We start from the raw sequence: 17,503 nt of genomic DNA on the forward strand, positions 1-17,503 counted from the left end.
TAAAATTCAATGAAGGCATGGGCAGGGACCCAAGCAAAGCTGAGAAGAGACCAAGAAGGAAAACTCTTTAAACATAAACAGAGAGAAGCACTTGAAGGACTGTTTTAGTGTAGTCAAAACAAAAGTTGTACTTTTCATAATACTGAGAATAAATTTGTATTAGGAGGGGAAGCATAAGCTAATAGGCAAAGGGTAGTATTATCATTATCTTGCAAAATATAATTGGCCTCTTAGGTATATATATTGTAAATGTACTTTTTTCTAGTTTTATATAATATTTTTTCAGACAAAACAGTGTTTTGCTATATCATGGAATGTGTCTGCATTTTTTCTTTAGTATACCATAGATTAACTTTAAAGATGAATGAAAGTTAGATTAGAAATTATTTAGTAATCAGTTGCACAAACTGAATTTAGAACGACATTAATAGAGACACTAGCAAATCACATTAAATATTTTTAATGTCTGGGTGGATTTTCATAGCGTGAATTAATGATATAACTATGTCAGAGAGGTAGCTGTGTTAGTCTGATCTTGGTAAAACAAAAAAAGCAGTCATGTAGCACTTTAAAGACTAACAAGATGGTTTATTAGGTGATGAGCTTTCGTGGGGCAGACCCACAATGGGTCTGGTCTGCCCCACAATTGTGGGTCTGCCCCATGAAAGCTCATCACCTAATAAACCATCTTGTTAGTCTTTAAAGTGCTACATGACTGCTTTTTGCATGTCTTACTAGATTTGTATTTCATTTTTAAATCATATATATATAAATTGATCTATGCTGGTATGTGCATACATGTTAATGAGTCAAATCTTACAGTCCTCCATTAAGTAAAACTGGAATCCAGTGGGAGGTTTGCCTGAGTAAAATAGCCAGGATTTGTTCCTACAACCCATGCCATAGCACAAAACTGACAAAGGCCAAGATATTCAGAAGTAATTAAGGATTGTGGGTGTTCAGCTGAAGATATTCTGAAGGGTACTAATTTCAGAAGGTGCTGAGCACCCACCCTCTGAAAGCCAGGCCCCCTTAAGGGAGCTCAGCCTGAGCCACCAAAAATAGGGGCACCCAGAATCGACAATCACTTTTGAAAATCTTGGCTGAAGTGTCTTTAATTCCTTGATTATTGTATTATGCATCAAGTGTGCCACCTACTGGCAAAAATGCCTCTTGGCATTTCTAGAATCTAGTTTTCATTTTATGTATTAAAAGTATAATGCGTAAGTACTACAAAGAATGCTTTTAAAATCTTAGAGCATTATTTGAAATGCAGTTGTTATAACTAAATAACAGAATATCTGGGTTTTTTTCCTTTTCAAGAATTCAATTTAATTCCTAGTTTTAATGTAGGTTCATTTGTTTTGTTAGAACTTATCAAATGATACATAGAAAGCTTTCTTTCTGATTGCATGTGCTTCTTGCATTGTACTTCATCAGCTTGTTCCTGTTTCCTTATACTTAGTAATTTTCTCTCTGTCAATGATTAGCCAAGGAACACGTACGTCGTAATCGGCAAAGCCGCACCTTTTTGGTGGAAAATGTCATAGGAGAGATCTGGTCTGAGTTGGAGGAAGGTAGTGTCCTTTCCTGAATTATCTTTGCTCTCGCTTTTTTCATATTGCTGGCAAAAAAAAAAAACCAAATGTTTCCCACAAATTTTTTATGTGTTTTTGTGTTTTCAAAATGACTATAATTTAAAGGCAAATACAAGTGCCTGCACTGCTCTTTGTCTACAAGGCTGAGTTAGAATTTTGCATGGTCTAGAAAAGCACTTATTGTTAAATTGATGGATTATAAGAAGGACAAACTTGAGATTTAAAAATACAAGCCAGAGTATAGAGTCCTTAGAGTGCAATTCGTAAGAAGGGTGACACTGTAACTAGAGATGTGAAGGACTAGTTGACTAGTTGCTTTCCCCGCACCTCCACCTTGCTGTCTCTTATCAGAAAGAGGCAGAAAGGGTGGGGGGGAAGAGGAGAGGGTACTTCAAAGTAACAGTGCTGTGTGAAGCCTGGGGCTAGACCCTGGGCTCCATGCGGCGTTATCGCTTTGAAAAGCTGCGTGCAGCCTGGCGGCAGCTGGGATATCCCCAGACTGCATGCAGTGTTTCAAAGCGGCAGCGCTGCATGGAGCCTGGGATCAACAGGGCCTCTCTTGCTGACCCCAGGCTCCGTGTGGTACTGCCACTTTGAAACGCCATGGGGAGCCCGGTGTCAGGCTCCTCGCGGCATTTCAAAGCGGCAGCACTGCATGGAGCCCGAGATCAGCTGGGGACTCCCCAGCTGATCTCGGGCTCCATGCAGTGCTGCCGCTTTGAAATGCCATGAGGAGCCTGACACCGGGCTCCCCATGGCGTTTCAAAGTGGGGAGCTCCATGCGGCACTGAGCTCCATGCGGCACTTTTGCTTTTGAAATGTAGCAACAGCCCTAGGGCTGTTGTTGCAGTCCACACTGTTGGCTGTGGACTGCTGCAAAATGCATCGACTATTTGATTAGTCAATTAGTCGATATTTAACATCCTTAGCTGTAACATTTCTGCAGAACTGTTAACACAATGGAATGTACACAGATGGTGTGGACAACTCTATTGATTGTAAATGTACATTCTTCAACCATGGGTGCTTAAATCTGTAGCATTCCATATACAAGTTTTACTTCCAAATGAAATAATTTGCAGTGATTTATAAGGGAAGTGTTAATTATCAAGCCAGTTGTCCTAAGTACTGATATTTGTGGCTTTGTGCTTGGAATGATGACAGTGTTGCCTGTGGACTGCTGTGTTGATGCTGATGAAAGTGATGAGTACTTGTTTCTGTTGCTTAACAGGTGACCGTTATATAGTTGTTGACAGTGGAGGAGGCACAGTGGATCTCACTGTCCATCAGATCAGGCTGCCTGAAGGACACCTAAAGGAATTGTACAAGGCAACTGGTAAAATTACATTATTCCTTGCTCAGTGCACTTGTGTAGTATTTTGAGTTGATCTTACTCTATGGCCAGTAAGGATGCTGTGATGTTTTACATTTTGCGTAGTTTAGTTAATACAGGTTGAACCTCCCTTGTCCGGTACCTTCGGAAGCAGAGTGGTCTCGAACAAGGGAACTTGCCAGACCAGGGGAGGTCAGGTATCCGGGAGAAGCTGGAGACCTGACCTCCTTCGGCTCATCTGCCTGAGTCTGCTGCCAGCTCACTTAGAATCATAGAATCATAGAATAATAGGACTGGAAGGGACCTCAAGAGGTCATCGAGTCCAGCCCCCCGCCCTCAAGGCAGGACCAAGCTCCACCTACACCATCCCTGACAGATGTCTATCTAACCTGTTCTTAAATATCTCCAGAGAGGGAGATTCCACCACCTCCCTTGGCAATTTATTCCAATATTTGACCACCCTGACAGTTAGGAATTTTTTCCTAATGTCCAATCTAAACCTCCCCTGCTGCACTTTAAGCCCATTACTCCTTGTCCTGTCCTCAGAAACCAAGAGGAACAAATTTTCTCCTTCCTCCTTGTGACACCCTTTTAGATATTTGAAAACCGCTATCATGTCCCCCCTTAATCTTCTTTTTTCCAAACTAAACAAGCCCAGTTCATGAAGCCTGGCTTCATAGGTCATGTTCTCTAGACCTTTAATCATTCTTGTCGCTCTTCTCTGTACCCTTTCCAATTTCTCCACATCTTTCTTGAAATGTGGCGCCCAGAACTGGACACAGTACTCCAACTGAGGCCTAACTAGTGCAGAGTAGAGCGGCAGAATGACTTCACGAGTTTTGCTTACAACACACCTGTTGATACAACCTAGAATCATATTTGCTTTTTTTGCAACAGCATCACACTGTTGACTCCTATTCAACTTGTGGTCCACTATGACCCCTAGATCCCTTTCCGCCATGCTCCTTCCTAGACAGTCGCTTCCCATCTTGTATGTATGGAACTGATTGTTCCTTCCTAAGTGGAGCACTTTGCATTTCTCTTTATTAAACCTCATCCTGTTTACCTCTGACCATTTCTCTAACTTGCTAAGGTCATTTTGAATTATGTCCCTATCCTCCAAAGAAGTCGCAACCCCACCCAGTTTGGTATCATCTGCAAACTTAATAAGCGTACTCTCTATCCCAATATCTACATCATTGATGAAGATATTGAACAGTACGGGTCCCAAAACAGACCCTTGAGGAACTCCACTTGTTATCCCTTTCCAGCAGGATTTAGAACCGTTAACAACAACTCTCTGACTATGGTTATCCAGCCAATTATGCACCTACCTTATCGTGGCCTTATCTAAGTTATATTTGCCTAGTTTATCAATAAGAATATCATGCGAGACAGTATCAAATGCCTTACTAAAGTCTAGGTATATGACATCCACCGCTTCTCCCTTATCCACAAGGCTCGTTATCTTATCAAAGAAAGCTATCAGATTAGTTTGGCATGACTTGTTCTTCACAAACCCATGCTGGCTATTCCCTATCACTTTATTACCTTCCAAGTGTTTGCATAGGATTTCCTTAATTACCTGCTCCATTATCTTCCCTGGGACAGACGTTAAACTGACCGGTCTATAGTTTCCTGGGTTGTTCTTATTCCCCTTTTTATAGATGGGCACAATATTTGCCCTTTTCCAGTCTTCTGGAATCTCCCCTGTCTGCCATGATTTTTCAAAGATCATAGCTAAAGGCTCAGATACCTCCTCTATCAGCTCCTTGAGTATCCTGGGATGCATTTCATCAGGACCTGGTGACTTGCTGACATCTAACTTTCCTAAGTGACTTTTAACTTGTTCTTTGTGTATCCTATCTTCTAAACTTACCCTCTCTCTGCTTGTATTCACTACGTTAGGCACACCTCCAGACTTCTCGGTGAAGACCGAAACAAAGAAGTCATTGAGCATCTCCGCCATTTCCAAGTTTCCTGTTACTGCTTCTTCCTCCTCACTAAGCAGCGGGCCTACCCTGTCCTTGGTCTTCCTCTTGCTTTTAATGTATTTATAAAAAGTCTTCTTGTTTCCCTTTATGCCTGTAGCTAGTTTGATCTCATTTTGTGCCTTTGCCTTTCTAATCTTGCCCCTGCATTCCCGTGTTGCTTGCCTATATTCATCCTTTGTTAGTTGTCCTAGTTTCCATTTTTTATATGACTCCTTTTTTATTTTGAGATCGTGCAAGATCTCCTTGTTAAGCCAAGCTGGTCTTTTGCCATATTTTCTATCTTTCCTACACAGCGGAATTGTTTGCTTTTGGGCCCTTAACAACGTCCCTTTGAAATACTTCCAACTCTCCTCAGTTGTTTTTCCCTTCAGTCTTGCTTCCCATGGGACCTTACCTACAAGTTCTCTGAGCTTATCAAAATCTGCCTTCCTGAAATCCATTACCTCAATTGTGCTGGTCTCCCTTCTACCTTTCCTTAAGATCATGAATTCTATTATTTCGTGATCACTGTCCCCTATACTGTCTTCCACTTTCAAGTTCTCAACTAGTTCCTCCCTATTTGTTAAAACCAAATCCAGAACAGCTTCTCCTCTGGTAGCTTTTTCAACCTTCTGAAACAGAAAGTTGTCTCCAATGCAGTCCAGAAACTTATTGGATAGCCTGTGCCTCGCTGTGTTAGTTTCCCAACATATGTCTGGATAGTTTAAGTCCCCCATCACCACCAAATCTTGGGCTTTGGATAGTTTTGTTAATTGTTTAAAAAAGGCCTCATCCACCTCTTCCACCTGGCTAGGTGGCCTGTAGTAGACTCCTAGCATGATATCACCCTCGTTTTTTACCCCTTTTAGCTTAACCCAGAGACTCTCTACAATCTCCTACATTCATCTCCACTTCAGTCCAAGTGTGTACATTTTTAATATACAAGGCAACCCCTCCTCCCTTTTTTCCCTGTCTGTCCTTCCTGAGCAAGTCGTACCCTTCCATACCAACATTCCAATCATGCGTCCCATCCCACCAGGTTTCTGTAATACCAATGATATCATAGTTGTATTTATTGGTTAGCAATTCCAGTTCTTCCTGCTTATTACCCATACTTCTCGCATTTGTATATAGGCATCTAAGATACTGATTTGATCTTGCCTCCCTGTTGTGCCCTGACCCTCCTTTCTCCTTGCCATTATAGGCCGTAGTCCCCCCCATTTCCAACCCATCTCCCAGTCCCGCACATGCAGCACTTACCTGTGGGCTTTGCTCACCTGCCCCCAACAAACCTAGTTTAAAGCCCTCCTTACAAGGTTAGCCAGTCTGTGTCCAAACAGAACAGAACTTGCAGGGCTCTGCTCCCTACACTGAGCCCACGCAGGGCAGCAGCTGCTCCCAGGGTTCCCTGTCTTGTTTTAACAGCTCCGTGTCTTGTTTTAACAGCTCCATGTGTGGCAGCAGCAGCTGCTTCTGCTTCCAAGATTCCCCAGCCCCGCACGCGATGGCGACTGCTCCTGGGGCTCTCTGGGCCTGCACACTGGGCACCAGCTGCTCCCGAAGTTCCCCAGCCCCACACACAGTGGCAGCACCTGCTCCCGGGGTTTCCCAGCCCAGTGCATGGCAGCAGCTGCTCCCGGGGTTCCCCAGGCCTGTACGCTGTGGCGGCAGCTGCTCCCAGGGCTCTCTACCCTCAGGTCACTGCCCTTCACTGCCCCAGCTGCTCTCAACCTCTGTGGCTGGGCTCTCTGATCTAGCAACATCTGTGGTCCTGCAGGACCAAGGATATTGCCAGATCAGGGACTCCCAAACAAGAGAGGTTCAACCTGTAGTTCATCCTTTATTAACATCAACATTCAAAAGGCCTTATTAATTTTGTGCAATGTCTGACTGCTAGTCAAGAGATAGAGTTAAATAATGTTATGTATATGTTTACTTGAGGAAAAGTAAAACTTCCTTTGACAAGATGAGAGACAATATCAAACTCTACCTCATTCTGGCTCACTGCCAGTGTTGGTCTGAGTTCCACCATTAGCAGTCTAGCCACCTCCTCTCCCATTTTATCTCTCGTAGGCCTTCTGTAAATTGTGGTAACATGCACAGGCACTTAGGGGGTCACTATACAACAGGCTGATAGAACAAAAATTGTTGTGAAGTCCCACCAGGCTATGAACTGAGTGAGTTGTTAGCTGACTAGTATTCTTCATTTTCATGTAGAAGCCCCATTAACTTTCAAAGGTAGAGAGCACCAAGACGGGTTAAGCACCTTGATGATAAAGTCTCAAATCAAATGTGGTGATTGGTTTATGGCAAGGAAGTAAAATTCAGCCCCTCAAATTACTTTCCTATCCCAGATTCAGATTCCCAGAATCTTGTGAGTTTTGTCATTAGCCACCTGAAACAATCTCTTAATTTTCAGAGCGCTCATGAAATCCTGAGTTAGTCCTGAATATTCAGCCTTGGTGACTCCAGTGTCATCACGGATGAACCCAGCGTATGTGTTTATCTGTGTAGTAAGTAGGGAAACCTTTTCCTGAACACATGCTCCTTCTTGTCCTCCTCATACTCAAGATGGAACCATCCATATTTTTTTGTCTTTTCCTGTCAGCAAAACTACTTAGCAATGTCAGTATGAGCTGGATTTGCATATGATGGTCTCACATTCTAATAAGCAATACACTATTGTTCACAGTGTGTTCTGTTTCTAACACAGGTGGGCCATACGGTTCTGTAGGCGTGGACTATGAGTTTGAAAGACTTCTATGTAAAATATTTGGAGAGGATTTTATTGAACAATTTAAAATCAAGCGTCCTGCTGCTTGGGTCGATCTGATGATAGCATTTGAGTCTCGTAAAAGGGCAGCAGCCCCAGACAGAACCAATCCACTGAATATCACTCTGCCTTTCTCCTTCATTGACTATTATAAGAAGTTTCGAGGTCACAGTGTGGAACACGCCTTAAGGAAAAGCAAGTAAGTAGACAATTGAACCCATAGATTTGTAATTAACTACTCAGTGCTGGAAAGAATAATAATTAAAATAGTCTAATTGTGAGTAGAATAATAGTGTGAAAGTGAAGTCTAATGGTGGGATAATCATAATGCCTCAGATAGAGTTATTAGAAAATAAAGTTATATTCAAGCTTTTCTTAAGAGTTTTCTCCATAACACTTGCATCCTACTGTAGACTTTTCTGAGAGTTTCAATTAACCTATCTTCATTTACATAGTACCATTTCCAGTGTTTTCACAGTGAGGCAGTCTCCTGTATTTCTAGCTACATGGTTAGGACTAAATTATTAACAGCACTGAGTTTATATTTCACACAACCACATCTATATTCAGAACATTCCCACACAACTCTGTCTTCTAAGAAGACTTGAGTATGATTTTTTTCCAATTTTGGAAAAAGTATAAACAATTCTATTTCTCAATTATTTATTTAAACTGGAGTACCCATTTTGCAGATAGAGATGGAGGCAGTGTGGAAACCATGAATAAAATTTTACAAACCACTTAAATTATTTAGGAACCTAAATCCTATTGTAATTCCATTCTAAGACAAAATAACTTTTGAAAATGGGTCTTAGGCTCTTAAGTCTAAGACCCATTTCAAAAAGTTACCCTTCTACTTACTATATACCCTTTTTCCTTTCATCATTCATAATGGTGCCTTTTGGAAGTAATGTAAATGCCAAAAAATGTAGAAGGCAAGAAAAGGGGACGAAAAGCACTTATAAAGTTGACACGGTAAATATTTGTGAATGAAAAGGAGAAAATGACCCAGATGTAACTAGCTCATTTTAGAGTGTCAGCAGTGGAATAACTTATCCCTGTATTCATTTAACAAAATTTCCTTGCCATGTTACCTGCACCTCACAACCCACTGCTAAGGACAGAATTGCCTCCCTAGAGTTCCCAAGCCTGTTAATCTTTTTTGCTTACTTGCAGTAGTCTTGAGATCTACTGCTGCTTGAATTGAAAGGATCAACTTTTTTTGGGGGGGGGGGAGGGTAATGCATTAGCTTTGTTTCAGGTGAGCAGACGTTAGAGGAAACATAAATTGTATTTCTTATCCACATGCACTACATCTCAGCTACCAGCTTACTCTTAAAATTAGAACTTGTTTTAACAGCCTCCTTTGCTCTTTTGTTGCAGCGTGGACTTTGTCAAATGGTCTTCCCAAGGAATGCTCAGGATGAGTCCAGATGCAATGAATGCCCTTTTCAAACCTACAATTGACCAGATCATTCAACATCTTAGTATGTATCAAGGGGTGTAATGAATTTCCGACCAGATGTAAACTCAAGGATGATTTATCCAAATCTCATTTATCACAGCCCCTAACTGGGAATTATGTTTAATTTGGTAATTTGACCCCACAAATAGTGGATAAGGAATTTAATTTCTAGGTATTCTGTAGCTGTTGAGCAAGCAAGCATAAACTTTATTTCCTCTTGAGCTTTCATGAATACAAGTGACTAAAACCTGATGATTAGTCAAAATTCTTTCCTTCCTTCCTCCCTTTTTCCCTCCCTCCTTTCCTTTCTTCCTTCTCTCTCCAAATTAATGCTTGGGAGATAATAATAGAAAGAATCAAAGACATATTAGGACATCTGGTTCATTCTTGTGCCAATGCAGGATTGTCCCCCACAACATATTCTGCATTGTTTTGATTTCCAGTTCAGTATTACACAAAAAATAACTGATCTACCTGGGTAAAAATAATTCCAAGCTTTGTGTAGACATCACTGGATTTATTAATATAATCATGGAAGATGATGTGGCCAGACTGAGAAACCCAGTGTCTAAATTCTTAGTCCAAAAGAATTTAAGGCTTGTATCAAGTGGTTTGTATTCTGTACAATAAACATGACAATATTATTTTAACATTCTACAAGACACTGCATTGATTGTATTTGGAATATAATGTCCAATTTGGTGCATCCTTTATGAAAAAATGTATAATTATTTAGAGCAGAGCTTAATAAGGCAATTAATATGAATGAAATAAAATAGCTTATATATAAAGAAAGAAAGAGAGAACTAGGATTATTTTGTTTTGACAGATAATCGAGGCAACATGACTGACACCTTTAAACTAGTCTCAGAGAGATAGCTCTGTTAGTCGGTAACGTTAAAAACAAGTAGTCCGGTGGCACCGTAGACACTAACAAATATATTATCTTTGTTAGTCTGTAAGGTGCTACAGGACTGCTCGTTACCTTTAAACTAGGTTCACTTAACTGTCACATTAAACTTGATTTGGATAGACCAGAACTAGAGAACATAGATTTAAATTAAGAGGGTACATATATAAGAAGGGTGATATTATGGAGTGTATAGTTAACATTAGTCAGTTTTGTCTAGGCATACCTAGCTGCTGTCTAGGAGATCCTGAGGGATATTCCATATAGCAGGGTTCCCTGTCCGCCTCCAAGATGGCTGTTGGATTGTTTCGTGCAGAAATGTGCCTGCTTTTATCTAGCAGAGAAAAACAAATAAAAATGTGACTTAAGATAAAAATAAATTTTAAAATGTGAATCTAGACTGTACTACTTTAAAATTTTCTTCTGTTTTGTGGGATATGCTCCATTCAGGTACATCCTCTGTGTTAAATACAGGACATTTGTCTCTCAGACCAATAGAATCAGAACAAAAGACACTTTGGAAGTGTGACTACCATGTGATAGCAGTGGCAGAGTTCATTGAGCCATTTCAGACCTACTCACTCTCTCTGGTTCTATGCATGGATATATGTGATGGTGTACCCAGCATGTCTCTTAGGAGATTATTCCACAGTCTAATGGATTTTGCCATTAGGAAGTTTTCCCAGCTGAGCAGGCTTTGTCTCTCTGTTTAGGTGACCTGTTTGAAAAGCCAGAAGTAACCAATGTCAAGTTTCTGTTCCTGGTGGGTGGATTTGCTGAAGCCCCTTTACTCCAACAAGCTGTCCAGAATGCTTTTGGTTCAAAATGTCGAATCATCATTCCTCAGGATGTGGGCCTTACTATCCTCAAGGGAGCTGTCCTTTTTGGCCTAGACCCTGCTGTCATCAAAGTGCGACGTTCCCCTCTGACCTATGGTGTGGGAGTCCTGAATCGGTTTGTAGAAGGAAAGCATCCGCCGGAGAAGCTGCTGGTTAAAGATGGCACACGCTGGTGCACTGATGTCTTCGACAAATTTATCTCAGCCGACCAATCTGTAGCTCTTGGAGAAACAGTGTCACGCAGTTACACACCTGCCAAGCCTTCTCAGTTGGTAATAGTGATCAATATCTACAGCTCGGAGCAAGATAATGTCAGTTTCATCACTGAACCCGGGGTGAAAAAGTGTGGCACTCTTCGTCTGGATCTCACAGGCACTGAGACTTTGGTGCCAACTCGGAGAGAGATCAAAACACTAATGCAATTTGGGGACACAGAGATTAAAGCCATGGCCATTGATGTTGCCACTTCTAAGAGTGTCAAAGCTGGTATTGATTTCTTAAATTATTAAGAGTCCCCTCTCCACTACAACCCATCTGCACGTCTGTTTCATTGTTCCATTTTCTGACTTTCATATACGACACAAATCACTTGAATTTAAGCAGGCTAGATGAGAACAGCCAATTGGTAGAAATATATCAAAGGACTTTTTTTTCTTTTGAATAATCAAGTGAGATTTTCCAAAAGTCCCAAGAGATTTAGGGACACAAGTTCCATTGAAAGCCAGTGTTCCTAAGTCACTTAGGTGTGTTTGAAAATCCCACCTCTATTAAATAGTACAGGGGTGGGCAATAATTTTTGTTGGGGGGGCCACTCCAAGATTTTGGAAAGTGGTCAAGGGCCACACTTTTTTTGTAGAGGGGATGTGGGCTCTAGGATGGAGGCTGGGTACAGAAGGGCACATGGGGTAAGGGACTGGGGTGCAGGAAACAGTCTCAGTGTGAGGCCTGAGAGGGTGTTTGGGCGAAGGAGGGGGTTTTGACCTGTGTGCAGGGATTGGGGGTTCAGGGTTAGGGAGGGAAAATGGGTGCAAGAGAGGATTCCTGCCTGGGGGAGGGGCTCTAGGAGGAGGTGGAAAGTCTGGGAGGGAATTGTGACCTGGGAGAAGGGGAAAAGGAGGTGCAGATTGCAGAGGGTTTGGGTGGTGACTTGGGGCAGGAGATTGGGGTGCAGGGTCCAGGGTAGGGTCTGGGTGCAGGAGAGGATTCTGGCCTGGAGGAAAAGTGTAGGAGGGAGTACAGCGTCTGGGAGGAAGTTGTGACCTGGGGCAGGGGGGTACAGAGGGTTTGGATGGTGACCTGAGGGTGGGGGAGGGAGTTGGGATGCAGGAGGAGCAGGGGTGCCAGAGGCAGGCTCTGCCTGGGAGGCGCTTTCCTAAGTCTGCAGCACCCTCAAGGCAGGCCGGGCTCCCTGCCTGCTGCAGCCCCAGATCACTTTAAACTACAGGCTTGTTCCCTCCACATATCTGTCAGCTCCGGGAAAGAAAAGAGGCTTGTGCTGCCCACATCCCTTAGCCAATCTCTCAGCTCCTATTGGTTGATTGTTACCAGCCAATAGGAGCTGAGAGATTGGCTGGGGTCAATTTCTTTTGCCCTGTTGTTTCCAGCCTATAAGAGCTGAGGATTGGGCTGGGGGCCGGGAGATCACATGAAGCCTCCCCCTTCCTGTAGAGCAGAGAGCCACACAGACTGCGCTTTAAACTGTGGCAGCTGAGTGCCTGTAAGGGTCCTGGTAGAGTAGTCCACAGGCTAGATCCGGCGGCTCAGTGGGCCAGATCCAGCCCCCAGGCTGTATTTTGCCCAACACTGAAATAGTATGAACTCTTGCCAGCGGAAGATCCCAAAATGGTTTTAAAAATTTTCCTACAGGATTGTTGTGGGCATTGGTTATTTAATCAGCATTGTCTTCTGCAAATCACCTTTTTGCAGTGTTCATTTGTTCTTGATATTTTGGTCAATTTTTTCCAAATATGGATGCCTAATGTTAGGCTTCTAAATCTGTATTTAGGCACATAAAGAACAGAGGCCTGATTTTCAAAGATACTGACCACCACAGCTCCCACTGACGTCTAGGACTGGAGTATACTCAGCAGTCTGGAAAAATCAGGACTCTTCTGTGCTAGGTGCCTATCTATCAATTTAGGAGCCAGGTTTGAAAATGTCTGCCTTTATTTCTGAAGCTCTCATTTGGATAAAAACATTACTGTACTGTTACTCTGATTTACATTTGAAATTTCTCAAATAACAAGGATCTTTCCATTTTAGGTTTTTTAGTATTAATCTGAAATCTCTGATTTCATTTTGTGATTGTTAAAATCCACTGTTTTATCATTTTGGAAGAGTGCTCAGTAGAGGACTTGTCCAGAAGCATGTATAAGTGAAAAAGGGAAACTTTTCTGCAACAGTAATGTTACAAATTTTAAAGTAAACATTTTTGTTGAGCAAAATATATTTTGGAGGCATGCTGAACAGGCAGTAAGGTGGGAGACAGAAGACAAAAACCTCAGTCTATCAGGGAGCTCACCAACCAGATACTAGAGTCCAATGCACGATCAGGGATCTATATCTGTAATGCAGGACAAATACAGCACTGTCCATGGTGTCACCATGATTTCCAAATGATACTGCTTTCCTGAAATGTCTTCTAGCACTCACACGTCTAGAGCACCTCATCGCCAGACAGGGCAGTTTTCATTTTATACATTTTTATAAATGATGAGCCATTCCTAGATCCCTGCAACACCCATGGACTAGGAATTTCAGACTCAAATCCAAATCCCTGTCCAATCTTGAGGGCTTCAACAAAACTGTAGCATTGGCTGAAAAATGCTGATATTTTTAATACTTTTAGCATTTTTATTTTAAGTAAGGCTGCCTTTTCACCTGCTGCAATGCACTTTCAAGATATGGAAAGATCAGTTGTTAACCTAGCTGAACACTTTTCCTTTAGTTAGGTATAGGTTAAAACCATAGAAGACATTACTGATTTTTTTTTTAAAAGGAAACTTTATCAATCACTTCAGTAATTTATGCCCCCTTGCTACACTACGGTACTTACTGGAGGATATTGCTTAATTGAGATTTTGCCTAAGAAAAGAGTGCAGGATTGGGCCCTTGTATTCTGTCCTTGAATTTGTTATATCTCCTGCAAAATTCCCTACTAGAATGTGAAAAAAAAATACTGAATTAAATAAAAAGGGTCTGGAGGATGCTAGTCACATTATCTGGCTAGATATTTCTTATATAATTAAAAACTGTGCTTGCTAGCATTGTTTCCTGCAGCTTGCTATGCTTAAAATGTTAAATGTAAGATTTTTTTGATTGCCTTTCCTGGTTTACAAATAAGAGAAACTTTAAGATGAGTTGTGAACAATATAAGTTTATGTATATACAATATTTAAATACTGTACAGACTCTTTCTTTCTACAGTGCTATTTTCTTGCATAAAAATGCTCTTTGCCTCTGTTGATTGCATTCAGCTATTAATTTTAAATAACACAGTCTTCTCAGCTTTTGTAATTATAGGCTTTTAAAGATGGCAAGATGTGGAATGTGCAGGGCTGATCTTATAATAATGAGAGAGCAATGTTGGTATGCCAGATAACACAACAGTCTTCCTGCAATGCAAGTCACAGCAGTTGAACATACTGTACAGACATACTGTCTTTTGCTGGGGTTTTTCATTCTTGTTTTAAATGGTCGCCATTTCATTTTCAAGAATGCATAATAATAACGAATGAATTCTCCTGTAAATTATGTAAAAATTTAGAACTTCTGCCCTGAGCCTTCAAATACTGCAATAGGTTCTTACATAGCCTTCTCTAGGTAGCTGGGTATCATGACTATGCCAAACTATATGAGTTGAGGATCTGGCCCAATACTTTGTTTAATAGTACCAAAATATGACTTGCTTTCAAAAAGCAGGTTTAAGATCCTTACGTCTAATGTTAAATTATGTGAATTCAGTTTTGTGTAGATGTATACCCCATCCAATTCTGCTGATATTAAAGTATTTACACGGCCTCAAGTCAGTGCAGAATTAATTTTAGTAATGCTTTATGTGGATGCAATGCCCGCTGAATGAAGGTTCAGCAGGGTTGATTTTGTCCCCTTATTTGTGAGTGTTAATTTCAAGCATGTCGCTGGTGAATGGAGCTTCTGCAGCTTTTCAGAAGCATTGCTCCAGAGCAGCAGTGATTCTCTGCACTTTTCATAGTCACCTTTTGAAAGATTCAAACTTGATCCAGGGTTTTAGTTGTTTAAAAGGTTCTGTTGTTGTGACACAAGAAGAGTGTCCACAGTTTTGCACCTCACACTTCTCTTTCAATCTAATGAGAGCACTATAAAACTGGATTGCTGAGCAAATGACCACTCAATTCCCAATCCATCTTCTGTCCCCCCAAAATAGAAAGCCTAGCCTTTTAGAATTACAATAGTACACTGCAACAACATGTTGTTATTTGTAGCCCCTTTAAACAACTTCAGAATGCAAGTGGCATGTGGAAGACCATTTTAGCCTCATATGTTGAGCCAGCTGTTGGACTTGCAAAACTGGTAGGAACTTCAATAGGACACAAGTTTCTAATTGAGTTATTTATGGAATAGACATTCCATTGTATTCTGCAGCAAATTCCCTGCAGAACACTTATCAATAGGCATTTCAGATCACATTGTGCTATTTACATCTTAAGGGGATAAACCCTGCAGTCCTTAGGCAAAACTTCCAAGATTTCAATGGGAGTTCTGCTTGGGTGACAGCTGGAGAGTTTGACCCAAAGTTGCTTAGCTCTAGTTTAGAAGTTAGCAACTTTTCGTGGTTGAGTCTGATCAATGTACAATAATGGTAAAGATGGCATGTATCAGTATTCTTAAACTGATTTTTATATATAGGAGAATGAATGCATTATTACAAGAAGGCCTAATTACATATTTCAGAGATTTAATAGCTGAGATAAGCTGCATATTTATGCTACAAAGTGGCTTAAGTGGATGAATAGCATAAAAGTTGTTGGGCATAACATTACAGTACTCACCTGCTTGGAGTATTCTTAAACTATATTATAAAATATCAGTAATTGTGGTGTTCACCTCCCTGTGCAAGATAAATTCAAATTTCACTGACCTTTGGAGCAGTTCACCACTAGTTAGGATTGTACCTGAGTACTCTTGTGTCTTCAAAAGTGTCAAATAAAATACAATTAAGCTCTGAATGTTGTGTGGTGGAGTGTTTTATTACCATTCATCTTTGGGTTTTATGTAAAAATTGTTATAGAAAGTAAATGTTTTTAGAAAGTAGCGGGTTTAAGTATATAGTTAAATTTACTTCTCCTGTATTTGCTTACTTCCTAACGTGATACAGAGTGAAGATGGAACAGTTACATACGTTGTAGATTATTCGGAGGGTTGTACAGATTGATCCAGCTCTCTCCATATTGGAAACTATAGCTAAGACTTAAATGGCTTTGTAATATTATGTTTGCCAAAAAGCAGATTATGACTCTTGTATACTGAGGATTCAGGATTTTATGAAAAATAAGGAGAGAGCTGAGAAATTGCTGGAACTCCAATAACAGAATATACAGCCTTTGATTCTCTGTTGGAGCTGAGATGAGCTGAGGTAAGACATAATGGAGCATAAAAGCTTCAAGTACCTTATTGTAGCTCCCTGACCTTTGGCCATCCTTCAAAGTTAGAGCAACAGGGGCTATTCTAACTTCTACCACTGGGATAAATTCCATAATGAAGCTCACAACAACAGAGAAACAAGCATAGCACCGTGGGATCCACCACATCTTCTGTTTCTGACCCCATCAGATTGCCCAAAACCTGCCTCCTCCTCCTCATGCCGAGGGATGGGAATGCAACCAACCTGAAAAAATGAGGAGTACAGGTTCTTTCAAAAAAGGGTGTTTTTTTTCCGAAAGAACCTCGTCTAGACTGCGCTTTTACTTTTGAAAAAACTTTTTTCCAAAAAGCTCTCGGACGGGAATATGCAAATGAAGTGTGAGATATTTAAATCCACGCTTCATTTGCACTTTTGATTTGCCTCATTTACATTCCTCTTTCAAAAGAGGAATGAAGTTTAGACATAGCCTGAGATAGCTAGAAAACACCCCAGTGTTGGAAAAGGTGCAAGCCCCAAAGTATTGCATCTACTAATGTTAAATGATTCTATAGATTCACTGTCACCTTCTTGATTGTCTGGGTCCATGTAAGAGTTTACAGGGATTAGATAGAAAATGGAAATTTTAGATGTTTGCATTTGGCCCAGTTATAAAATTAACTGGGTTAAAAGAGAAATGTTGACATTCAAGCTTTTGTCAATGGAGGACTTTAAATATTTGTTCAACCCCTTGCTTGTGGAGCTCTTTAAATTCAAATAAATCATTGTATAGGATACATTTAATAAAATATATTGGACTGTCAACACTTTAGGCTACCATGAACTATGTCTACAATATTTATGCTGTAATTTATTTTAGTGTTTATATTGCGGACTGTACCTTTGAAACAGTGAATATCGAAAGTTACCATGACTCATTTAATTTTAGTTTTGTCTGCAGCTGTATTAAAAGATTTTGAAAAAGAATCCATTACAGAAGGCCCCCGCTTTAC

The 17,503-nt window shown here is 40.8% G+C and overlaps 1 protein-coding gene across 6 annotated transcripts in view; it reads left to right on the plus strand.

Moving 5' to 3' along the window:
- Nucleotides 1-16,098, plus strand: part of HSPA12A (heat shock protein family A (Hsp70) member 12A) — a 220,886-nt gene extending 204,788 nt beyond the window's left edge. For all 6 annotated transcript variants that reach the window (XM_075935390.2, XM_075935391.2, XM_075935386.2 and 3 more), the window contains 5 exons: nucleotides 1,491-1,577; nucleotides 2,830-2,934; nucleotides 7,618-7,876; nucleotides 9,061-9,164; nucleotides 10,766-16,098. In XM_075935390.2, the coding sequence (XP_075791505.1) occupies nucleotides 1,491-1,577; nucleotides 2,830-2,934; nucleotides 7,618-7,876; nucleotides 9,061-9,164; nucleotides 10,766-11,400 (1,190 nt within the window). In that variant the 3' untranslated portion in view covers nucleotides 11,401-16,098. The remainder of the gene's footprint in view (nucleotides 1-1,490; nucleotides 1,578-2,829; nucleotides 2,935-7,617; nucleotides 7,877-9,060; nucleotides 9,165-10,765) is intronic.
- The last annotated feature ends 1,405 nt before the right edge of the window (nucleotides 16,099-17,503 follow it).

Source organism: Pelodiscus sinensis, chromosome 8 (genome assembly GCF_052426305.1).
Source record: "Pelodiscus sinensis isolate ZL-2025 chromosome 8, ASM5242630v1, whole genome shotgun sequence".
Classification (NCBI taxonomy): Eukaryota; Metazoa; Chordata; order Testudines; family Trionychidae; genus Pelodiscus; species Pelodiscus sinensis.